This window comes from Anolis carolinensis, chromosome 2 (genome assembly GCF_035594765.1).
Source record: "Anolis carolinensis isolate JA03-04 chromosome 2, rAnoCar3.1.pri, whole genome shotgun sequence".
Taxonomy (NCBI): Eukaryota; Metazoa; Chordata; class Lepidosauria; order Squamata; family Dactyloidae; genus Anolis; species Anolis carolinensis.
The window spans coordinates 296,648,095-296,674,325 of NC_085842.1; the positions used below are offsets into that span (position 1 = coordinate 296,648,095).

General features: G+C 36.8%; 1 protein-coding gene across 1 annotated transcript; it reads right to left on the reverse strand.

Moving 5' to 3' along the window:
- Nucleotides 1-489: 489 nt before the first annotated feature.
- il31ra (interleukin 31 receptor A) lies at nt 490-25,623 on the reverse strand. Its single transcript, XM_016990864.2, has 16 exons — nt 25,483-25,623; nt 24,938-25,198; nt 20,342-20,430; nt 19,389-19,557; nt 17,518-17,669; nt 15,000-15,151; nt 13,623-13,773; nt 12,435-12,514; nt 11,078-11,297; nt 9,060-9,236; nt 7,160-7,261; nt 5,534-5,683; nt 4,251-4,391; nt 3,340-3,433; nt 1,818-1,884; nt 490-1,077 (listed from the first exon to the last, which is right to left on the reverse strand). Exons 3-16 carry the CDS (start codon nt 20,409-20,411, stop codon nt 592-594), a joined length of 2,211 nt encoding a protein of 736 aa, XP_016846353.1. The 5' UTR covers nt 20,412-20,430; nt 24,938-25,198; nt 25,483-25,623; the 3' UTR covers nt 490-591.
- Between the last annotated feature and the right edge of the window lie 608 nt (nt 25,624-26,231).

A 26,231-nucleotide genomic window follows, 5' to 3' on the forward strand; every position in this document is an offset into this window, starting at 1 on the left:
GGCTTAAAATTCCCACTTGACAATGGAAACCCACTGGGTGACCAGGAACAAGGTACATTCTCTCAGCCTCAGAGGCAAATTCTGTCTGAATAAATCTGCCATTTACAGCATGAACGACGAGAAGCAGCAATCGGGACATGGGAAAAGCCAGGGAAAGTTGTATATTTTTCCAACATTTGATACACCTTTATTAGTGCATTGAAAGCTTCCCAACCCACACCTCGAACATTTTGTTGATTGCTACGCTTTGTTGGGAAATGTAGTGCTGAGGGGAACAAATATGGTGCTTTGAAGCAATTTATACTATTTTGTTTCTGTATTCAAAAGATAATCATGCCCATCTGTTTCAGCATTAAAAAGACATGAAGAAATCCAGGAGCACTTTGGAAAATTCTAGCATAAGCTTTTCTGGACACGGTCTACCTCATCACTAGTTAAATACCCCCCCCCCCCCAAAAAAAGTTAAATGATGGAACACTTGAAAGGATATCCAGTTTGAAATTTGCTTTAGTAGTTCATTTAGCAAGCAGGAGTCATATACTTCTTGGCATTACATACTATGCTGAGGCATTTAAAATATCTGACAGTTTTTTAATGTGTTGGGAATAGCTGAAACGTCTCTAGTGCCACATACTGCTGCCCATTGCTGTTTGGCAAACCAGAGGTCATGGAAACAGGCTGAATGTTAGCTGCTTTTGTATTTTGGTCCAAGTTCTCAGAAACTACGAACTTTCTTGTGAAGACTGAGTTTTTCAAATAAGGATTAATTTTAGTTTCCTCCTTTGAATCTGACTGTTCTTGAGCTTCCTTGTTTTCATAGCATATGGAAATCCCTTTCATGGTGGGACTCTTACAATCATGTTCTACATAGGAAGTTGATGGAAGAGCTTCGTGTTCTCTGTTCCACAAAATGCCTTTGCTGTCGGCCACAACTTCTGCAATGCCATCTGTCCCTTTGAGGCAATCTTCAGAATTTGGCAACTCTAATTTATTATGATCCTTGAAACAAGGTTGGATTTCCAAAATAGCAGGGTATGTTTCATCCACAGAAGGCGAGCTTCTCAAGGGTATTGGCTGCTGCAAATGAGAAAAGAAAACAATAGATTATCTATGACTAGTAAACTTCAATCAAGTTTTCAGTAATAAAAATACTAATTCCTTGCTTTTCACTCAGGATGAATAAATTTCTGAGCTTTGTAAATAACATAAATGTGTAATTCTTTGCCAACTGGAATTCATTGCTGGAATCCTGTTGGTGGAATATGGACATTTCCATTGTAGAAAGAGGGAGTCAGCATGGTGTAGTGGGCTGAGTACTGTGATTCTGGAGGCAAGGGTTCAAATCCCCATTCAATTATGGAAACCCACTGGGTGACACGTCACACTTAAAGCCTGTGGAAGGCAAAGGCAAAGCTAGGACCATTCCAGACAGGGACTATATCCCAGGATCTGATCCCAGTTTTTCTGTTTATTCCAGGTTATTTGGCAGCGTGGACTCATATTTCAGTTTAAAGCAGAAAACCTGGGATCAGATCCTGGGATATAGGTCCTGTTTAGAAGGGCTCCAAATCTTGCCAAGAAAATCATTTGACAGAGTTGCCCTAAGTCAGAACCAATCTGAAGGCAAGGTTGTTGTATGTTTTCCGGGCTGTATGACCATGTTCCAGAAGTATTCTCTCCTGACGTTTCGCCCACATCTATGGCAGGCATCCTCAGAGGTTGTGTTGGACCATCAACTACACTGTTATATTAATATATAGGGAAACATAAATTATCTCACAGATTTATTTTATTTCCTTAACAAAATCTTTTCTTACCTGATCCATGTTGAAAATCATTGTAATATGAGGATGAGGAATTTTAGGCCATAAAGCATTTTTTAACCTGCAAAAACAAAAATATTTAGCTACATTCGACAACAAAAAATAACATTAGTAAGAAAGAACTAGTTATATACCTGCTTAACTAGTCATAAGGTAAAATGTATCATTCAATTACATTTCTGTTGGAAAAGGAAACATTAACTCTTATTTAAATATTATACCCTAGTTACATTTAAATTGAATACAACTGTTCTTCCACTTTTGTCATTTCGACTTTGATTATTCACAATTGATGAAAAATCTCTAGATCCTCCAGTGTGACTCTATGGTCAATTTCCTAGTCATGCTGGAAGACCTAGAGATTTCTAGAAAGAACACCTCTCCAAAACCTCATCACATTAGAGTTTGGATCCACTTTAAATCCACTTTAGGAAGGGGCATTGAAACAGCTCAGCCACACAGGTCCTGGGCCTTACCAAACTACAAACCCCAGAATTCTGCAGAAGGCAGAAACCAGATTTAAAGTGGATTCATGCTTTGATATGATGAGGCAGTCAAGAATCTCAAGGTCCTCCAATATAATCTTAGGTTCAGCTTCCAGCAAAAGTTAAACAGAGAGTTGTGCTGGAAGACCTAGAAATCCCAATGAACATGGAGGGTAATTGTACTTCCATCAGAAGCACTGCCAAATAGAACTGAAAAATTCCTTTGAAAAAATGTACTTTTCTCCTACCCCCTTAACTTGGGAGAAAAGGAAACAGCTGGATGCATTTTTTAAAACCCAGTTTGTCATCAACCCACCACTTTCCTTTTCTCCATACATTTGCCCACAGCTTCTGATTCCTGCCTGGATCCTTATATGAATTCTTCCATACAATCCAGCCCTAAACAATTTCAAAATCCCATGGGACAAACAAAAAGCAAGCCATTCTATGGAAATTCAAGAGAACTAGGCTTGGATGAAGAACCAACTTGGAAATATAGTATTTGTTGATTCTTTTGCTCTTTCCCTGAAATTTAATTAGTAACTTTATTCGGAATAAGGTTCATAGTCAAAAATTTAATAAAAAGTAATTAAAATTAATTAAAGTACAGTTTTTGTTAGGTATTGTTTATCTTAATTTATCTTAATTGGTCAGTTTATACCACTGCATGAAACAGGTATTTGCTGATACATTCATTTTTTTTTATTAGTTTATGAGAAAATCCCTCTCCATCCTCCAGAGCAGTACTCTGGGCAACCTTTTTAGTCCTGTATCTTATCACAAATTCTAATTCAAGTCAATTCTTCCAAGTCAACTCTCCATTCAATGCCTTTCCATTCGAGTAATTAATCTTTCAGGTACATATTAGTGTAATAAGATATGTGTGTACGCCCCATTAAATTCAGTGGGTTTTCCTCCCACTAGTATAAAGGAATATAGCATAGATACTTTTGTCAAACAAGATGCTTAAAACTGTGCTTGTATACAACTGAATACGTGTTTTCAAATACACCGTTAAAAAATTTACTTACGCATGTCGTTTTCTAGCTACCAGTATGCCAATAATCAGTAGGCAAAGCATGAATATTCCAACAATGACATGTGTAAGAACAATATATAGCACACCTAAAGGAAAGACAGAATAAAGAAAAGTATCAAAAATGCAAGTATTTTACTTTAAACTCCTTAATTATAAATTCACTCTTACTTTCACTGAATAAATATCACTGAAATCAAAGAGCTGAGTTCAGATCAAACCACAGAATGACAGCCAAAGATACATGTCCCTCTACTGTTATTCAGAAACTATTAGAATGCAGCAGAGATAGAGCAGAAGAGAATCTCTCCACTGGTTCAGCTGAGAAAGCTGAAGTTTGTCTTCTCCCCAACTCCCATCAAGCTTCAACAGAAGCAAAGAGCTTGGCCACTTTACCAGGCCATCCGACCCCTGTAAATTCTAGCTCTTTTTCTCCCTGAACTATTTCAACTTTTAGTGTTCAGAAGACAAACAACTTCCAAATAGATTGCAGCAATTACAGCATTACAGATACTCCTTATAATTTATTTATTTATATATTTACAGTATTTATATTCCGCCCTTCTCACCCTGAAGGAGACTCAGGGCGGATCACATTATATACATATAGGGCAAACATTCAATGCCCATATACACATAGAACAGAGACAGTTGTGTTATAACTGTTGTGTAACATTCAAAAACTGGTACCAGTGATCTCCCTCCTTTTCCCTCATCCTTTCTTGGTTTTTTTCTGTTGTATGATTTTTATTTTATAACAGAAAGCAGGGTCTTTCTTGTTATTAACACTTTGTAATCTTCTCTGGGAGCCTTTTAGTCCACAGTGCAGGGTATAAATACTTTGCACAAAGGCACACATCAAAAATAATCAGTAACTAGAAATATTGTTTGCACAAAACAACATACTAAGTTGACTGGTGATGAAAGTGGTTGCTGTCCCATTCTTTCCACCGGCACTGGTGTTTGCCATAACATGAGCTGTGTATTTAGTGTTAGCTTGCAAGGACTTAATTCGGTATTGTAGAACACTGGAATTCACAGTTTCTCCTAACAAGACAGAAATGTAGGGTTTACGTTGTGATCTAATCCTGTGAAATTATTCATTTATTTCAAGCCTGACAGTTCTCCAAGAGCTATATGAAAAGAAACAAATATACTGAGTAGGACATCCATAATACTACTGCTCAAAAAGGAAGAATAGCAGTATAGCACATGACGAAATAAAATATCATTCCAATTGTGAGACCATTCCTCATCACCAGCTATATTGCCCAAGGCTGATAAGATCTGTATCCCAATATTTAGCGGGCCATACACCACCCACACACTGCCTTGAAAAGCATGCTTTCTCTGGGATCTATATGGAATGGAACAGCTTTGAAGTGCAGTTCAAGGGAGGAAATAATTTCATGAATTAGGAAGGGGTAAAGGATGCTTTTTGTTTCCTCCCAAGCATTCCCTCACCACAAGCAACCCTAACACCAAACATTCCAGTACTGGAGGATACGAAAAAGTGTCCTTTTGCCATTCTTTTGGAATCATCCTTCTGCAATGCAAGGGGAGTTTTTGGAAAAGGCTTCTAGCAGGCATACTTTGATCCACCCCTCACTAAATTATTGCGAGAAGGTTAGAATTTCTTTTTCCTGTCTGCTGTTTTCCTTTCTCTCAGGAGCATTCTGTTTCTCAGTTACTCTCAAGTTAGCTGAAGATTTTTACAGCTCTTCTTTAAGTGTGTTCCACACTCATGTAGAATGAACCGCCACCAGTGTGGAAGCTGTCAATTCCAGACCACTCTGTTTGTTTATTAATATGTAAACATACTGGCATACTTCCGCACATGTATGGAATGACATGATACCCTTGCTTTCAAATTGGTTATCTTGGTATTCTTGAATTGGTTATCAGAAGGAACTAAATAAAGATGCAAATACTTCCCCTCCTCCACTGAGAGCAAGTTTAAGAACAGTTCTCCAGTCTAGCCATTTCTAATTCAGCAAAACAGGAGGCTTCACACTGTTTGTACTAATTAACTTATGGCAAATGCTTCTGTTGCTATTGTTAGTTTCCTGCTTATATATTTGCTTAATTTAAAGCTAACTGGAGGCAATTTGTTTGCAAATGTTCTAAATTAGCAAACAGCACTAGCATGTGATATTAGATATGTTACTGGTTTATATATGCGTACATACCAAATTCTGTTCCATCCTCAGCTTTATAAAATACAGTGTAGTTCATAATGAGACCATTTCTCTTTGCTTCTGGTATTTCCTTCCACTTTATAATAGCCTCATTTTTACCAATATTCTCTACTTCTTCAGCTGAAGGGCCCTCTTCTGGGACTAATCACAAAGAGAAATGTGGCAAACAAATGAACAAGAAAACAAAAACCCATAACTATTTCAGAATATTATTCATGTAAGTGAAGATCATGCAAAACAGTTTTATAAGGCAATTTTAAATGAACAATTCCTGTTCATATCCAATAGCAAGTCATACTGATAACCTATTTAGCTTACTCCTATTAAACTCTCAAAAGTGAATGAGCCATCCAAGGTATGAAATTGAGATGTTGAATAATGAAGTGTGTTTGTTCCTGCATGTGGTCTTATGCACTACTTCATCTATAGATTTAAAAAACAGGGTTGAAATCCACCCAAAATATGTATAAAAATAACACAGGCTTGCAAAATTGAGGGTCATACACACTTTTAAAAATGGTATGCTGTTTTTATAGGAATTCGGCCTTCTAAACCCAAAACTGACATTAGATTTGCTCCAACACATACTTTTTTTACAACTTGCTGTGATGTTTCCATGTTGAAATATATGACTGAGCAAAATTGGAACTGAAATCGGTAATGAAATTTGTAGAAAGTGCGTGGTAGAACATTTTATGGTGTGTCTTTTTTTAAATTCAGCACCCCAAAGTACAGATTTAGTCTGTGTTAAATGCTTCTTGCTAAATGCAAGAACCTGCTTTCTTTTTGGTCAAAGTACATGAATATTTAGCATGTCGCAGAACGATCCTTGAGCTGTTTCATATTAAGGTAAAGGAAAAACTAGAGAGATAACATATAAGATACTTTCTAAATCAGACATGGGCAAACTTTGGCCCTCCAGGTGTTTTGGACTTCAACGCCCACAGTTCCTAACAACCAGTAGGCAGTTAGAAATTGTGGGAGTTGAAGTCCAAAACACCTGGAGGGTCAAAGTTTGCCCATGCCCACTCTAAACGGCCTTAGCTAGATCATCTTATTTATGGATTTCAAGCTTACTATTCATTTGACATGCCACACCTTGCTCCTTATACAGAAACCAAAGTGGCTTGCAAGGGACAAGGATTATCGACAGTTTTCATCAGGAGTAATAACTATTTTTATCCCATGGCATTAGAAGAAGTCATTGATTTTTCAGTAAGATATGACCAAGTGGCCTTAGAACAGAGGTCTGATACTTTAGACATGGCATGCCCAAAACAAAGGGCAAGCAACATTTATTTCTGGCCTGAATTTGCCAACCACCAACGAGCTCATTGCCCATTAGTACGCTGGTATTTTAAAAGACAAGACAGATTGAGAAATACTACATGAGCAATAATTGATAGGTGATACTGGGATGAACAATATGGCATCAAGAGCAAAAATGGGTGAGCATTTATTTATCATGCCCAATATGGAAAAGGATTAAGCAATTTGCACTATCTCTCCCAGATACTATTTTTGTGTGTTGTGGATCCTCTCCACAGAAATTAAGTTCACATGCAAGCTATCCGATATCACCGAAACTCAATTATAGAGGCTAGTTTTTATACATACTTCCTTCATGAAAGTAAGCTCTTGTGGAACGTGGACTTTTTATTTCACCTTTATACAAGGGATATACAGAAACGTAGTAATATTTAAAACGTATGAAGGCTCCTGAAAGAAAACAGAAACATGGAATATGACTATTTCATTTAAGCTACAGAGCAAGATCCCTACTGTAGACTGCATATTTGCACATATGTGTCAAAGAAAGGGTTAACAAATGGCAGAATTGGGTCTTTCAAGGCAGTTCTCTTTGAGACACTCTTCCTTACTTTTTTTAACAGGTGTGTAACTTGTAAATGTGTCAGGGCTCATTTGAAGGCATGAGGGATTTAATAGAAATTTGGCAATCATCTACCATTCTCTAATTACCTTATAACCTATGGCAATATACTTTTCCTGGAGATGGGATTTCTCCCTTTTTACTGTATATTTAATGTTAACTTCCAGATATTTTATATTGCGTCTCACATGGATAAAAGTTAACATACCAATCCAGACAAAGTATGTTTCCTGTTGGACAGTTTGAGACCATGCAATTTTAAGTTGGCCACATATACAGACATGAGTATTGCTATCTCAGTTGGACTGCATTTATCCAAATCCCACCTGCATTTTTCCTATTCTTATTTTGCATGAGGCTGTGGGTATTTTGCACACAGAAGATCATACATGTTTTAAAAGCATTTTTCCTTTTGCCTACCAAATATGTTAATATATTTTGCATTTTTTTTACAAAAAAATTACAGAACAACTTATATGTAGGTCAATGCTGGAATATGTTTTTTTCCAACTCTAATGTTATTTATTATTATATGAATTATATTAATAATAATAATAATAATAATAATAATAATAATCCCATTCAAGCCTATTGAGGACATGCCATGATAATTAACCATATTTTCAACACCAATAATTTGAAACTGCTGTGTCGATCCTTATGGGCAACTGCATAAATGAAAAACAACAGCCAAGACCCTGCATTGGGAAATGTATAGGTATCAACCACCAAAATGCTCCTGTAAGCAAAGAGACCCCCCAAAAAGTGAACTGTGATGGTGTACGTCTCACATATCCCATGGTAATTCATCAACAGGAAGCCAACCAACATTTTATCCCTTTGTGTTTACTATTCAGAGGCACCTGCACAAAGGTACAAATATAATACCTCCTCGAGTTACAAACATCCTACTTACAAATGACTCATAGTTAAGAACAGGGGTGAGAGAACAGGAAATGGCAGAAATCTATCCCTTGGAAGGGAAATTCACTCCTGAAAGAATTATCATACAGAAAAAGTGTCTCAGTTGAACCTTTATCATCAATCGTTGTCTCCACAACAAACCATCTTTTTGAAAAGCAAATTATTACAGCAACAGAAAGTGACATGAAATCTTCTGAACAGGGGCATAGACAGCAAAACAAACCCAACAGGTGTGTTATTCCTTCCCTATGCTAACTAAAGCTTTATATATCTATATCTATATCTGGAGTTACACGTAAAATGTGCCTGTTCCGACTTACAAACAAATTCAACTTAAGAGCAAACCTACAGAACCTATCTTGTTCGTAACTTGGTGACTACCTGTATAAATAAATAAATAAATAAATAAACTTTATTTTTATTCCGCACTATCTCCCCGAGGGGAATCAGGACAGTTTACAACAAAAAACTGGCAAACATTCAGTGCTGACAAATATAACAAAACAGATCAAATCATAAACAATAAAATACAGATTTGTATTATAATATCTATTTTTTGACTGAGAAATGGGATGAAAGATTGAGGAAACAAAAACAACAGATGCAGAGGATACAGACATAACAAACATGGTGCGTTTAAAAGGCAGGTAGTTAAAACCTTTACCAGTCTTGCTAAATGCAAACAATATTTTTAAAACCTACCTTTTGGTGATGTCCATTTTGTGATGTTTGTTACCTTTTGCCATGATCTCTTAATTGAATCTGGCTCATAGTACCATTCTATAATATAGTTCTGTATTTCTAAATCGCTTGTTTCCCATTCCAAAAACATTTGTTCCTCCAAAACAGAAGCCTTAAGAGAAACAATCCATTCAGGATCTAGGAGAACACATGTTCATATTAACAGAAATTGTGATTTAAACAGATGTCAGCAATTAGTATTATTGTGATTAATAAAACCTCTTAGTATGGTTAAGAACAAAGGACAGGAGACAATAAGACATCAAAAGGGCACAATTGAAGCCACAATCTGTTACTGAGACAAAAATGCAGCTCGGGAACAGATGAAGAATCCTTTATGAATTGGTTTTGCCATATATTTTGTCACTGTATTTACAGTCACACAACCAATTGGGTAAACAGGTGAATATCAACTCATTGGTAGTTAGTAATAAAGGACAGAAATGGAAATCTACATGGAAGTTGTCATAGTCACCCTGTCTGCAGTCACACCGTTGGGGTTTTGTACCTCTCTAGAATAATTCAAGAAATTTCCAGAACTTTTAGGAAAGAAGGGCAAGTACCAATTCATTATGTAACTCATTGTTTGCATATTAAAAAACTGCAAGATGGGGAAAGATATAGGCTTTAGAAGAAACAACAATATTTTATTAAACCAAGGTTCTATCCCAGACATGGGCAAACTTTGGCCCTACTGGTCGTTTGGATTTCAACTCCCACAAGTTTGTCCATGCCTGTCCTATTCAGTCTAACATTCTGTTTACAAAATATCAAATTAGTAATTGTTGTCACTGCTGTTATTAATGTTATTTCTACCACAATTTTCCTCACAAAATTAGAATTGAAAGCTGCTTACCAATTAAAGTACAACGAAGTTGTAAACATTCAAAAGATTAATGTTAAAATGAAGTTAAACTATCAATAAAATTTGAAATAGTTTAAAATACAAAATGGAGTTAAACTCTCATTACTATTTTAAAGCAATGTATATAATTAAAAATTATAAGAAACGCTTTTTTAAAAGTACAATTAAAATACAGTAGAGTCTCGCTTATCCAAGCTTCTGGATTATCCAAGCCATTTTTGGAATCAATGTTTTCAATATATCGTGATATTTTGGTGCTAAATTCGTAAATACAGTAATTACAACATAACTTTACTGCGTATTGAACTACTTTTTCTGTCAAATTTTTTGTATAACATGATGTTTTGGTGCTTAATTTTTAAAATCATAAACTAATTTGATGTTTAATAGGCTTTTCCTTAATCCCTCCTTATTATCCAAGATATTCACTTGTCCAAGCTTCTGCCAGCCCGTTTAGCTTGGATAAGTGAGACTCTACTGTAATAGAGCATTCTCTTTCTTTAAAAATCTTCAATTTTCATAAAGCCTGCCAGAATAAAAAACTTTGCCTGCTGACAGAAGGGCGACAGGAAAGGAGTCCCAGATCCTGGTGGCAGCTATTGAAAAGGCAATGTCTTTTATCCCCGCCAACCATCCCTGTGAAGCTGGTCAAACTGAGAGACGTGTCTCTCCTAAGCATTTCAGGGCCAGGTCTGTCAAATAATTTATACAGAAGCCACATAGATTGCCACTGTACCCAGAACCACATCCACAAATAGGTTTGGAAAGCTTGCCATCAAATTGTAAGCGTAATGATACTCCCCATGTCACATTTTTCAGCAACTAATCTAATGTGGTGCAGAAAGATACACTCCTTGCTGACTTTTCTCCATTTTGCTGTATTACAGTATGGAAACGAAATGGATTTAGTTGGTAGTATAACCAATGTGATGTACACAAGCTATTCAACAATATGAAGTTTTTTATTGTAACTAAATGTTAAGTAAATATAAACCAAGAAAAGGAAGATCCTACTTCTGCAAGGTACCACATACAAAGACACAACCCCTTTCATGGGAGACAATATATATATAAACTTGGATTTCCCTAAGGTCCAGTTCTTACACAAACTTACCAGTTTCTTCATGGAATGATGGGATTCTCAGTGTTGCCTCAGGAGACTCTCCAGCTTCATTAAAAGCAGTAACACTTATTACATGGGCTTCCTTGGTCAGGTTGAGAGTGACATTATTGTCACTAATGTTTTTTGTATGATTAGGGGAAGCCTTGCTTTCAACAAAGTATTTTACTCTATATCCATTCACTATTCCTGAACATGGGAATTCTTTACATTCCTGTTGGGTGGAGAAGTTCATGACAGTAATTAAAGAATATAGGTAATGAATACTGCATCCCTATATTGGGATAAAGACATACATAATTACTCCATAGACGGGATGTTTGCCTATGGCAACTGTACCAATATCCTGTTACCATTAAGTGTTATACTGTGATTGCGCAAACTATACAATTTCATATACACTGTATTTTTAAAATTCCAAACCAGTCTGTGTAAAAGAAATGAACTTTTAATGCAATAAAATGGTATCCATTTTTATTTATTTTTCTGAGGAAGGAGTTCATGGCTTTCATCATATTCAAAAAAGGGCTTATGCACCCGCCAAAACTACTCCAATTTGTTACTTTAATACCCAGAACTTCTACACTTCTATTATGAAACTTCAGGCTACACTGAAGACAACCACAATCACACATGTTTACACTTTGCAGTTAAGCTATGTTAAAAGTTTAAAACACAGCAATATTTTATTTTCCTTTTCGTACAGAAATTAGCACACAAGGATGCAATCTGAAACAATTACATTAGGTATAGACAAGGAAGATTTAAACCTCACCCAACCAGGTTATTTTTGAGACAAAGTTAACTAATGTTTTCATGAGTCTATATGGTGGTAGAGGTAATTAAAAAAATCATTGGACACCAGTAGAGGGTTTCTCTGGTATATTTTAAGCTACAGCATTTTGGGGCAGTGGACAGATAGGTAAATTTTAAAATGACTGGAAAAGTTGAAATGTCCTCTACCTATGAACAGTAGATCCGATCTACATTCTCTGTATGCTTATTTAAAAGTAAAACAGGAGGGAAATCCAGCTGCATGCTACACAGTATGTAGTATGAGCTACAGATAAGTAATGCTCCTTTATTCCTGAACAGAATTCAGTAAACAAAGCAGTATTTAAAAAGCACAAGGCCTTTACCAGAAAAATATATTCTAAAATCAGAATATTCAAGGGTTACCCAGTTAGGGCTGTCGCTGTAGCAGTCAAAAAAGATAAATGACTATCCAAAATAAGAATGCCAGTTTTTAAATTAAACATACTGAGAAATAAGGAAAATTACAAAATGCATTCTCCATCCAGATATTAAACCAAAGAAATAAAAATTCCAGTGTCCAGTGGACAATTTTTACCTTCCACAAAAGGTGTACAATTCGGTTATTGGTAAACTGATCAGACTTGATTATTCTCCATAGGTTTACCGTCAAAGGCGCTATTAAAATAAAATTAAAAATTAAAAAGGAACAATGCATGAACTATGTGCTTGTACAGTCTCACCAAGATACTATTTGCTGCCTTTTATTGATTCTGGCTGGATGGTATCTTGTTTCTGCAGCAAGCAGATACTCAATGTAACAAAAAGCACAAATACCTGATTACATTGACATTGTAAAATTTTACATCAACCGTTTAAAATTCATGCAGTTTGATACCATTTTAACTGCCATGGCTCAATGTTAGGAAAACATGGAAGTTTTAATTTGGTGAGGCACCATTACTCTTTGGCAGAGAAGACTAAAGACCTTGTAAAACTACATCTCCTAGGATTCCTTAGCATTGAGCCATGGCAGGTAAAGTGGTGCCAAATTGCAATAATTCATTCTGCACCCATCATTATACTTTACTCTTCAGCAACTCATGAACCTGCTATGAAGTAGCCCATAAGCAAATGAGCACAAAAAGTATAACTGAATTTTATGGTTAAATGCTCAGGTCATCCCTGCCTGAATATTCTTAACAAAGTAAAAAAAAAAATCTGTGCAGCCTATAAGTTTTTAGGTCAGCACAATCAATGGGAGCAGCACCTCAACAATGTTTTTAGATGATTCAATTCTCTGGTGGTAGATGCTTACAAATTGTATGTTATTTTAAGGCATTGAATTATTGCCAATATGTGAGGCCACTCTGAGTCCCCCTTGACCGTTGAGAAGGGTGGGGTACAAATACGGTAAATAAATAATAAGTAGAGCACCAAAATCCTGTGTGTGTGTGTGTGTGCATACTTATTATTTTGGTTTGAAGAGACTCTTTTTCCATCCATATTTTCCCTAGTTCTGTACCATTTCATACTGTTATATATCTATTACTTAACTGACCGACTGATTAGATCCATAAAGAGTAGCTGTATCAACTGATAATAAAATCTTGCACAGCATGTGTATGTGTACCTTCAAGTCACCTATGGCAACTGGCATTATTTTGTGTGAACCTTCTGAAACATTTACAAAAGCGTAAACTCTAACCAGATCAATCTTCATGGAAAAGTCAACATGGGACTGTTAGAAAATTAGCAGTTGTTTAAAATTTCAGTTGTTGCTTGCCTTGTTCTTCTGTCGTTCCTGTTTTCTTAGCACTCCATTCACTCCAGACTCTTGACACAACAAGAGTACACCGAATGACAACAATATAAGTTGTAAAATCCCACAGATTCGTGAGATTATACTCTTCACTTTCATTGACATTTGCATAGTCCTAAAATTAAGAAAACACTGTTTTACTATTAAAAACACAAATTGTACTGAAAGAAAATTAATATTTCATATACATACACAACACATTCAAATATCCTAGCCCTAGTACAGCTCAAGTGGAAAACAGTGATTGTAAAAAACTGTGGGGTACCCTAGTTAATACTTGGATAGGAGATCGTCAATGAATGCCAAGAGCTGTAGGCTACCATATATTTCAGAGGAAGAAACTGGGAAACCCAGCTCCGAGTACTGCTTGCCTAAGAAAACCCTATGAAATTTATGAGATTGCAGTAAGTCGACAGCTAATTTAAAGGCACATCCCCACAATTTGTGAACCTTATAGATCCTAAGTGCAAGATTATGGCCTTTATCGAAATGTTAGCCTCAACCAGAGCTGATTTATTAAATTAATGGAATTTATACATGCTTGAACCTGAAAAGTTTCCAGTGAGTATACAGCAGAATTATATCAATTGGGTTTACGTTCTAGATCTTTATTGATTCAGAACCCTTTTTATTTCATAACATTTAATTTAATGTGTTTCCTTGATTAATATTTTAATTAAACGTGTTTCATGCACAATTACAATATTGATAGATATATTTTACATATCTAATTATAGAAAAGGAATCTGGAAAGGAACAGCACTAATATGAAGGAGTGCCAGTCATTTAAGGTAAAGTGACTTTTGGAATAATGTATATCGAGATAAGACTTGTATGGCAAAAGTTTGTTAATTGTATTTTTGTGTCAGGAGCGACTTGAGAAACTGCAAGTCGTTTCTGGTGTGAGAGAATTAGCCGTCTGCAGGGATGTTTTGCCCAGGGGACACCCAGATGTTTCTGATGTTTTTACCATCCTTGTGGGAGGCCTCTCTCATGTCCGCACATGGAGCTGGAGCCATATTGTTAACTGTATGTGACAAAATGCCCAAAGAGGTGAAAATCCCCAAAATGGCTCTATTTATAGGATATAAATGTCACTCTGTCAAAATGTCACTCTGGCGGATTACAAAAGATCATTAACAAACATCATGAAGTTTCTTTGAAAATGAGAATGCTAAGTACATTCATACATACACACATACACCCACCCCCACACACAAAACAAGCCTACTATTGTAATACACCACACAGAAATTTGTCACAATATTTGTTGCAGATTATGTAACCTGTCATTAGTTATATGAACTAGATGAATTGCAACTTTAATAAGATTCAGCTTACGGTGTGATTTTTTGTTGTTGCTGTGTAGTGAATTTGGCATTTCAGCTTAGCGTGTTTTGGTGTACTATGAGGTCTTTTCCAGGAAACTCGTAGCATTTGCTTCTTCCCTGCAATTGGCTCTACTTTACTTATCTCAGGAGGATCAGGCTTCACTGGAATTGAGAAAGAAAGAACTCTCAAGCTTTCAAAAGCTAAACTGCACCATTAATCTAATAGCAGCAGCAGGACGTACTCTACTGAAATAAGTAAGTGGTGTGGTGAACAGGGTTTATATCTTAGTGATTTTTACATTTATTTTTCTTGGGCACTACAAAAAAACAGACAGCTGGCTCAGGCTGATGACTAAATGGTGGGGGCTGACAGAACTGCTAGGGCCCTTTGTCTTCCTTTCTCTCAGATGTAAGCCAATTTTACAAAAATGAAACAAACAAAAAAAAACAAGAACCATTTGGGGCTTTGATCTTTCGTCCTCCTCCTTCCTTGGAGGGCCCTTCCACACAGCCATATAACCCAGAATATCAAGGCAGAAAATCCCACAATATCTGCATTGAACTGTTATCTGAGTCCACACTGCCATATATTCCAGTTCAAAGCAGAAAATGTGGGATTTTATTCAGCTGTGTGGAAGGGGCTGGAGGTAAGCCAATTCAAAAACCCCAAATACCCTGTGAATCTTAGACAACATCAATTGTAAGGCACACTTCATTCCCCTAAAATGAGAAAAAGTGTGCCTTTGAATCAGTGAACTACTGTAACTTTACAATGTCAATGCACCCTCACAAAATCTTTCATGTCATCTATAGGTTGTTTTGGAGCCCCCAGTGGTGCCGCAGATTAAACTACTGAGCTGCTGAACTTTCTGACTGAAAAGTCGGTGGTTCGAATCCGAGGCGCGGGGTGGGCTCCCACTGTTAGCCCCAGCTTCTGCCAACCTGGCAGTTCGAAAACATGCAAATGTGAGTAGATCAGTAAGTTCCACTCCAGCGGGAAGGGAACATTGCTCCATGCAGTCATGCCGGCCACATGACCTTGCAGGTGTCTACACCAGCTCTCTGGCTTAGAAATGGAGATGAGCAGCACCCCTAAGAATCAGACACGACTAGACTTAATGTCAGAGGGAAACCTTTACCCTTTTTATAGATTGTTTTTGCAGTCCTTGACCTCTCCAGACTCCCCAGATCTCCTTTTTTTAGAGCCAAAGAGGGTGTGCTTCCTTCCCTGGAAGCCACCAGGAATGGCAATCAAAATGTGAAAAGTGGCAACCCATCAATTCACTGTCAAACATCAAAAATGCCTGATTTTCAAAGCCTCTTCCAATTTTGGCTTTTTTCTTTTTCTTTTGGTCAGTGTAGCTTTGCAGAATGCTGACACAGAAAACTAGCTTCCAGTCCTATCTGATATGATCCAATGTAAAAAAAAAAGGAATTGTACATTTTATGCATACAGTAGAGTCTCACTTATCCAACGTTCTGGATTATCCAACACTTTTTTGTAGTCAATGTTTTCAATACATCGTGATATTTTGGTGCCAAGTTCGCAAATACAGTAATTTCTACATAGCATTACTGTGTATTGAACTACTTTTTCTGTCAAATTTGTAGTATAACATGATGTTTTGGTGCTTAATTTGTAAAAGCATAACCTAATTTGATGTTTAATAGGCTTTTCCTTAATCCCTCCTTATTATCCAACATATTCGCTTATCCAACGTTCTGCAGGCCCGTTTATGTTGGGTAAGTGAGACTCTTCTGTATAAGCAAACATCAGGTAACACAGCCTCTAAAAATGAAGCCATTTTTACTAAGTCATTTCATACCCATCTAAACTCCATTCCCTCTCACCCTGTGTCTATTTGGGGCCAGCATCTATAAGTTTGTTCACCAAAACCAAAACCATAAGAAAAGCTGAGTCTGCCAATGAAATGAATGTTGGGAAAAGGCATCTCTAGAAGGTTTAGAATGCTGTTGTTTACTTATGCAAGGCTTACCAACCTCTTTGAGTCATTTCACATGTACATGGTGTTACTTTTTAATAAAAAAGCCTTGCTGAAATATTCTAACTGTTCTTTTATTGGGATGTAGAAGACTACCTTTATTCATTCCATATTTTTTTCTGAATCCAAATTTTCTGCTAAAGAAATAGTGCCCATGAATATATCTACTTAATCAACAGAGGTAACTCTATGCATCACATTATGGCATTGCGTCTGTATCTGCTCACAGGGCAACACCTTGAACAGGAAAGAAGAGAAGCATCCTCTTTCATATCAGCTGGGTGAGAGAGGGGATTAATGATGACTGTGATATGCAAATTGAGAATTGACAAATTTTTGAGTAGCACATTCATTTTAGGAAATACTTGATCTTTAGTAACCTTTTTTGGAGATATATTTTTAGTTCTGCCACGGAATATTCCTTTAAAAAAGCTGGCTGACCCAGCATAAAAACCAAGCACGCCACCCTCAGTATTAGTCTCTTGTATCATATGTTTCTTATATAAATTATTTGTAAAAACTTACATATCTCTTTAGTATTAAAATGAACAGGCTTCACTTCTTCCTTCTGATTTTCTGCCTTTAGCTCAAGACAAATAGGAACAGCATACGGAACATCATATATAGAACACGAACCATTTCTGCTGGTACAATGACCCTTAATTTGACCACTCTTGCTGTAAAATATGATAGAAAATAATAATTAGTAAATTGAAATTAAAAAGTGTTTGAAAAGTTCATGTTTAGGCTAAATAATAATAATAATAATAATAATAATAATAATAATAATAATAATAATAGTTAAGCACTTTGAAATTCCATGGGCTGTAATACAAAACATTTTAAACACATGATTATTTCCTCTGTAGAAAGTAATGAATGGAAATGTGTCAGGACAACATTACATACACTATGTATAATACAATATGTATTAGGATTTCATTCAGGTGTTTGCTTTGTTTTTTTTACCAATGATAGCTCACATATTGGCTTTAAAGATCTGCACACTATTGACCTGAGAGTAAAAACACATCTGGCTTGGCATACAGCTGACCAGGAACTGAAATGTGGAAGCACCCAGCTGAAGTGCCCTGCACTCACCTTTTGATGCCCAATGGTACAAATATGAGGCCACTTCAGTTAACTGGTGTGCACCCTATTGGCCAAATTTCAACTGAAAGCCAAGAAACCTATACAAACCTATATCTCTCTATGTAAACAGAGATTTTGAGAATGAGTAGTGACTGTTTAGAAATGATATGACTCGTGAGATAAATACAGACTTTCTTTATACATTCTTTTTTCCAAAAACTTTATTCACTTTTCTGAGGTCACGATTTTATTCTTTACGCAGACTGGCCCTAAGGGGTTCTTACTTAAATTTTAACATGACTGATCTTTTATACTTGCTTCTTACTAGCGAATGTACAATTCCTAGCACACTTTGCACTTGCAGTGTTGCACTTCACGATTTAAATTTTGCACGCTCTGTTTTATCCTGCTTGCATCCTGCTTTTAACTGTTGGATTTTACAGTGTTAGATGCTGTGTTTCTATTGGTGTAAATGCATACGACCATTGATCGGAGCATTAATAAATTTATTGGTTGATTATTGATGTAGAATGGAGAAGAATACTATTGGCAGATGACAGGATATAATGAGCAGATGAACAAACCATTGGTCAATACTATTAGAAAGCAGTCTAAGTAGATATTAGGGAAACAACTAAATTAAAAGTTGTTGCAGGATTTATCTGCCTGCTAGTTGGCTTGTTCTTGATGATTAGCTCTAATTACCATTTCTAATTAACTGGTAACCAAGAAACTTCAAACGTAGAGCAATTCATGTCAGACATTTGACTTTGGAGACATTTATTTGAATCAAACCAAATTTAATACTCATAACTGTACAGCACTTTTTCCAGAAGAGATCATGGTAACAGGTGTATTTGTAATCACCAAGTCACCAATCACTAATGTGCTACATTTGCCCATGAAAATGCAACTCTGGGTACTGATCTATTATCCAGGCGGAGGCCAAAAGGGGGCGCTAGACAGAGAAGGATAGTCCATTTTGTGGGATCGACCCGGGCGTTAAAGAAGTAAACCTATTTCCCCCTGTTTTCCTGTTATTTCCCCCACTCATATCACCATCTTGGAAACAAACTTGATTTATGATATGGAAGGGGGGGTAGAATAACCAGCGAAAACAGAGGAAATAGTTTTCCTCCAACTCCCCCCCCACACACACACACTGTAAAATGGACTGTCCTTCTCTGTCTTGCGTGCCCGTTTTGGCCTTTGTCCAGATAATGGAACAGAACCCAAATTTATAAAACAAAGTGCTTTATGTATTCACCTGTATATTCAGTTAAACCCAACCATTTAATGCTTACCTTTTTCTTGTGAGAGTGTAAGTTGTTCCAGTGTGTGCTTCTTCTCTAGCAGTCCAGTTGCAAGTAAGAGTGTAGTTAGAGGAGATGTCAGAGTAATAAAAAATGCAGGTCAAATGTTCAGGTTTCGGTTGTATGGGATTCATTGTGCAAAGTGGTAAACGAGGAATGGCTTTCACATATGAAAAAAAATGAGAGCAATAAGTCTTGCCGCTCACCACTGATGTCCCACCATGACTTCATTACATCCAAATAATATTTGCATTTTATAAGACCTGCCTATCAACATTATAAAAAACTTTTCAAGATTGAACTGATTTCCAACAAGAATTAACTCTATCAGCATTACCATGGTACCAAAAGAAACCCTACTCCCAAACCACCTCTTTGCTTTTAAAAGAAAACTGAATGCTTCTTGTTGTTGCGCATGTTTTGAGGTGAACCAATCACAAAGTTTTCTAGGCAAGACTTGTTCAGAGGATAAGCTGAGTGTTGCTTATCCAAGGTCACGAAGACCGGTTCTACACTGCCATACAATGAAGTTTCAGAATGCAGATTAATTGCATTGAACTGGATTATTTGAGTCTATGCTGCCATATAATCCAGTTTAATGTAGTTAATCTGCATTCTGAAACTGCATTAGATTGCAGTGTAGACCCAGCCTCAGTGGGTTTTTCATGGCTGAGCAGAGATTCAAATCCTGTTCTCAAAAGTCATAGTCCAATATTCAAACCATTATACCTCATTAGTTTTTGAAATCCTATTAACCAAGCAAAATTTGGAAGCTTTAAATGTTTATTCTCGCTCTGAGATGTAAGCAGCATGTTTACTTCTACTACTTACTTCTATCCATACTTACTTAAATGTAAATGCCATTGATTTCCAACAAAATTTCCTTCCAAGCAAGTTAATGCAGAAGTACAACAACGACAGGTATCAAAAATGATTAAACTCACCCGCTAAACTGGACATCCACATTACTATTGAGAACCATAGCAAAGCATGTAACATTTTATTTAAAATCATTTTGGAAAGCCCGGATGTGCTGTAAGAAAATTAAGTACATTATTAAAAATGGCTTAGTATACAGTACTATTTGCTCAGCAAACATGATTCAAAACAACAATTAAATTATTTTATGCGTGTTAACAGTTATCTTCTAAATTGAATTTCCACAGCTATGGGGAGATCAAATAAACAGTGTGGTGCATCATTTCAAATAGGAGATTCCACCTGAACATTAGGAAGAACTTACTGACCGTAAAAGCTGCTCAGCAGTGGAACTCTCTGACTTGAAATGTGGTGAAAGCTACTTCCTTGGAGATTTTTAAACAGAGGCTGGATGCCTATATGTCGGGAGTGCTTTGAATGTGTTTTTCCTGCATAGCAGGGGGTTGGGCTAGATGGCCCATGTGATCTCTTCCAACTCTATTATTCTATTATTTTCACCAGACATTATCATCTTGATACTGCTACAAAATATCTTAATTACTGTCCTCTCAAAAAAGGTTCTGCTGGTAAATTTCAGCATTTTCACCTTTTCAAAATGTTGCTGAAGCAATGCGGAAATTTTGAAGAAGTCCTCTTATTTACTTGGGTGGAACATTTCAAAGAAATGTCATAATAGAAATAATTCTGCAGTAACTGGAGCTATTTGGACTATTTATTTATGCTCTTCATAAATGCAATACAGAACTGAAATCTAGTTGACTATATTAATGTCTGAGTAATATAAGTGTGTATGAGACAAACTTCTCTGTTCATGAGACCTTGAGTTATTTCTTCCAAGCACTATACAATAAAGCTCTAACAAATCTTATTTCTACCACTCATTTTCAGTTTCTGAAAGCCTAGTGTCCCTGACAATGAAGGGTTACGGTGATTTTCCCATATTTACTGCTCTAAACAAGAAACTTCAGCCAGCTAGTATGAGGTATTGGGAGTATTTCTGATTTCTGGACAAGGGAGATTCAACTTGTATTGTTGTTGTTGTTGTTTGGTGTTTTAACTTATTTGTGAGTTAGATTTAACTAGTTTTTTATTAAACCAAAAAGTAAACATATGATAAATAAATAAATAAATATAATAAAAGATGTACTCATTTTGATCATGGTATAAAGCAGGCATAATTGCATAATGAGAATACCTTGCATAATATTCAGATTAGATGCCTAGATTTGATGAAGCAGACTATGGAAACCCTATGGATATTACAGAGAAATATCAGCAATGTTAGCTAAACTGCCTTGTAGAGAAGCATGCCTGTCACCACTGACCATATGTACCATATTCTAACACGAAGCGGTCAATTTGGGACTCATTTTGTCCTATTTTCTCCATGCATCTCCTTCTCCATTCCCACACAACCAGCATGTAGTACAAAACAACAGGTGTTTCAAAGTATCTTAATTGCTAAAAACAACAACAAACAGGGGAAGCACATGCTTTTATTTTCAAAGGCAAACTTTCCAAAGTGAGATACAGTAGAGTCTCACTTATCCAAGCTAAACGGGCCGGCAGAATCTTGGATAAGCGAATATCTTGGATAATAAGGAGGGATTAAGGAAAAGCCTATTGAACATAAAAATAGGTTATGATTTTACAAATTAAGCACAAAAACATCATGTTATACAACAAATTTGACATAAAAAGTAGTTCAATACGCAGTAATGTTATGTTGCAATTACTGTATTTACGAATTTAGCACAAAAATATCATGATATATTGAAAACATTGACTACAAAAATGCCTTGGATAATCCAGAACCTTGGATAAGTGAGTATTGGATAAGTGAGACTCTACTGTTCTTTCTATACAACTTTCAAACCAAGTAATATAAACGCTTCCTGCTATTAGTTAAAAATCTCAAAGTACAAAATTGCACTCATTTTGCAGAATATTTTAACAGCTACCTGCGCTTTGTTCACCACTAACTGTACCGCCTGTGATTCAAAGTTCACCTGATTTTAAAAAAATAACAAATACAGTCCAATTTTAGTTTAGGCCAGGCATGGGCAAACTTCGGTCCTCCGGGTGTTTTGGACTTCAACTCCCACAATTCCTAACAGCCTGCCGGCTGTTAGGAATTGTGGGAGTTGAAGTCCAAAACACCCGGAGGACTGAAGTTTGCCCATGCAAGGTTTAGACACAATTATTCTCAGATCCAACACAGAAATCAATAGCCACATCAGCATATAACTATTTTAGCCAATACTCACAAACCATGGAACATGGGAACAGAGATCCCTTTTGCCAACTGGGAAAAATCATAGCTATTTCTACTCTTGTGACCATGAAGCTGTTTGTTGCCGTCCTGACTTAACACTGCCATAGTCAAGAAGGAAGCAGCTGATTCAATAATCTGAACCAATTTTCATGGGGGAGAGTTGTATGAATTGTCAATTTTGAAATACACACAAATCATCATGATGGAGTCTATATAGCAGGCATGGGAAAACTTCGGTCCTCCATCCTGAGTTGAAGTCCAAAATACCTGGAGGGCCGAAGTTTATCCATGCCTACTATACATGCAGTCATGCCGGCCACATGACCTTGGAGGTGTCTACGGACAACGCCGGCTCTTCAGCTTAGAAATTGAGATGAGCACCAACCCCCAGAGTCGGACACAACTGGACATTAAGTCAGGGGAAAACCTTTACCTTTACTATACAGCCAAACTTCCAAGCAGAGATTGTAATATAAGCAAGCGTTTGTTTTGAACAGTTTCAGTCTCACTTCCAACAGGAGCAGGTCTTTTACAATGCTAACGGTTCTTGTAGGCTCAATCAAAACCAAACCCACTCCGCACAACTTTGAATTACAGTAGAGTCTTGCTTATCCAACCTTCGCTCATCCAACGTTCTGTATTATCCAACACAATCTGCCTTTTAGTAATCAGTGTTGTTGTAGTCAATGTTTAAAATACATTGCGATGTTTTAGTGCTAAATTCGTAAATACAGCAATTACTACATAACCTTACCATATATTGAACTGCTTTTTTCTGTAGATTTGTTGTAAAATATGATGCTTTGGTGCTTAATTTGTAAACAATACAGAGAAGGGATTCCCCGAAATGCAAAGGCCACTATAACCAGAAATGTAATCTAATAATATAAACTATAAGACAGTATTTCCTATATATGCTATAGTCATAGGACATTCAATATACAGACAAGGATTATAGAGATTCAAAATATACTAAATGCTTCAAAATACACATCACTAAACCAAAATATAATCAATGTGTTACAATGTGGAACATGAACTCTGGTTGTCACTGGACTCACAAACCCTTAATATAAGAGTTTTGCTTTCTATGAATGTATGTGTGTTTGTAACACATTGGTTATACAGTAGAGTCTCACTTATCCAAGCTAAACGGGCCGGCAGAAGCTTGGATAAGCGAATATCTTGGATAATAAGGAGGGATTAAGGAAAAGCCTATTAAACATCAAATTAGGTTATAATTTTACAAATTAAGCTCCAAAACATCATGGTATACAACAAATTGGACAGAAAAAGTAGTTCAATACGCCATAATTTTATGTTGTAATTACTGTATTTACGAATTTAGCACCAAAATATCACAATATATTGAAAACATTGACTACAAAAATGGCTTGGATAATCCAGAGGCTTGGATAAGCGAGGCTTGGATAAGAGAGACTCTACTGTATTTTGGTTTAGAGATGTGTATTTTGAAGCATTTAGTATATTTTGAATCTCTATAATCCTTGTCTGTATATTGAATGTTCTATGACTATAGCATATATAGGAAATACTGTTTTATAGTTTATATTATTAGATTATATTCTTGGTTATAGTGGTCTCTTTGCTTAATTTGTAAAATCATAATGTAATTTGACCTTTAAAAGGCTTTTCCTTAATCCCTCCTTATTATCCAACATTTTTGCTTATCCAACATTCTGCTGGCCCATTTGTGTTGGATAAGCGAGACTCTACTGTACAATCAAGAAGAGCTTCTGACAAAATATCCTTATGGGGGGGATAGGGTAGCAAATGGGAAGTCTGTTGCTAAACTTGATAAGAGAGTGACAAGTCACACTGTATAATTTTTATATGTGTGTTTTATTGTAAGCCGCCCTGAGTCCCCTGTTGGGTGAGAAGGGTGGGATATAAATACACTAGAGTCTCACTTATCCAACACTCACTTATCCAAGGTTCTGGATTATCCAACGCATTTTTGTAGTCAATGTTTTCAATATATCATGATATTTTGGTGCTAAATTTGTAAATACAGTAATTACAACATAACATTACTGAGTATTGAACTACTTTTTCTGTTGTATAACATGATGTTTGGGTGCTTAATTTGTAAAATCATAACCTAATTTGATGTTTAATAGGCTTTTTCTTAACCTGTCCTTATTATCCAACATATTCACTTATCCAACGTTCTGCCGGCCCGTTTATGTTGGATAAGTGAGACTCTACTGTATTGTAATAAAATAAATAAATAAATAAATAAGTTGAATTGACAGCTGACTTTCAATACATTGCTGGATTAAAAGAGCACCAATTTGTGTCTCACCTGTTGGATTATGTCCTTAATTCCCAGGAAGAGACCCAGAGGGTACCATTTATGGAAGAGACAATGCACATGGAAATCATCTTCTGAAGGAAACTCAGGAATCTGGAATCCATTACGAGCAGCAAAAAGTGAATGGGTGAAATGAGTCTTCATATCCTTCTGTAGACAATGTCCAAAGCCCTCAGGAAACGTCCAAATTTGACACAACGCAAACTGAAGAAGCTGGACATGGTAGAAACAGTTTGATACCCAGAAGAATGGCTGAGGAGGGGGGAAAGCAACGAAAGACTCTCAACACAAAAGTGAGATCGGTTTAGAAAAACAAGCTCCTCTTCCAAGGAACTGGAGCAAAAAAAAGAAAGGGCAGAGAGAGGGGGAGATTGTGAAACGTTTGAAACCAAGGGCAGGAAGTGAGGCAGGATTCTTCTGGCCAAAAAGAAGTGAGTCAGGAGGACAAAGCTTCTCTGGCCCTGGAAGGAAGGGGGAAGGCAAGGAAGAAGGAAGGAAGCGGAGGGAGACGAGGTGGGGAATCGCCCAAAGCCTACCTCCAGGCGGAGCGGGGCCGCGGCTGCTTCTCGGCCGCAAGGAGGAGCTTCTTCCCGCCTCGTACGCTTCGCCAAGCCCAGTCTGCCAGGCTCGGGCTGCCGTGATGACTGGGAAAGCGGCGTTTTCCCGCCTGCGAGGTTTTCCCGCCTGCCTTTTCCCGCCACAAGGGGATTCCCCATCACTCATGAGCACAACCGCTTGATGAACCTGCAAAACCGCGGACCTTTGGTTTCATAGGAATTTCGCCTTCTAAATCCCAAAACTACCATGACTGCTGTTACATCAGGATCTTCAATCGTCCCTATTCCATGTTGTTTCAAAAATATTTAGTCGTGTTATTGGACATCCCATAAGCTATTGCGAAACATAACCTATTGGAATGTAACTGCACCCCAGTCTATGGGCACATATCCTTTTGGCAATGAATATGTGGAGACCCACCTTTGGAAAACCACTAGTCAAGAAAAGCATGACCTTGTTAGAAGCCAACTCTTTGAATAAGTGATATTCACAAGCATTCATGTTTCAGGAAAACATATTTCTGTTTTATTGACTATTCTAAAGTCTTTGACTGTGTGGATCATAATAAATTGTGGCAAGTTATGTTAATGTGGGATTTGTGTATTGGTAGTGTTTAAATGAAGTTTGTGTCTTGCCAGTATTGCATACTGAATGGTATTCCCCATAGTAACCTATGGGTGCCAGCGCTGGGCCATAAGGAAGGCTGGGCGAAGGAAGACAGACAATT

Excerpts from the sequence above, each read along its gene's own strand:
- il31ra (XM_016990864.2), bottom strand. The coding sequence starts at position 20,411 with ATGATTTTAAATAAAATGTTACATGCTTTGCTATGGTTCTCAATAGTA. Across the intron at positions 4,392-5,533 it reads TGAGGATGGAACAGAATTTG|GAGAAACTGTGAATTCCAGT; the intron begins GTATGTACGCAT and ends CTGTCTTGTTAG. Across the intron at positions 1,885-3,339 it reads GTAGCTAGAAAACGACATGC|GTTAAAAAATGCTTTATGGC; the intron begins GTAAGTAAATTT and ends TTGTTTTTGCAG.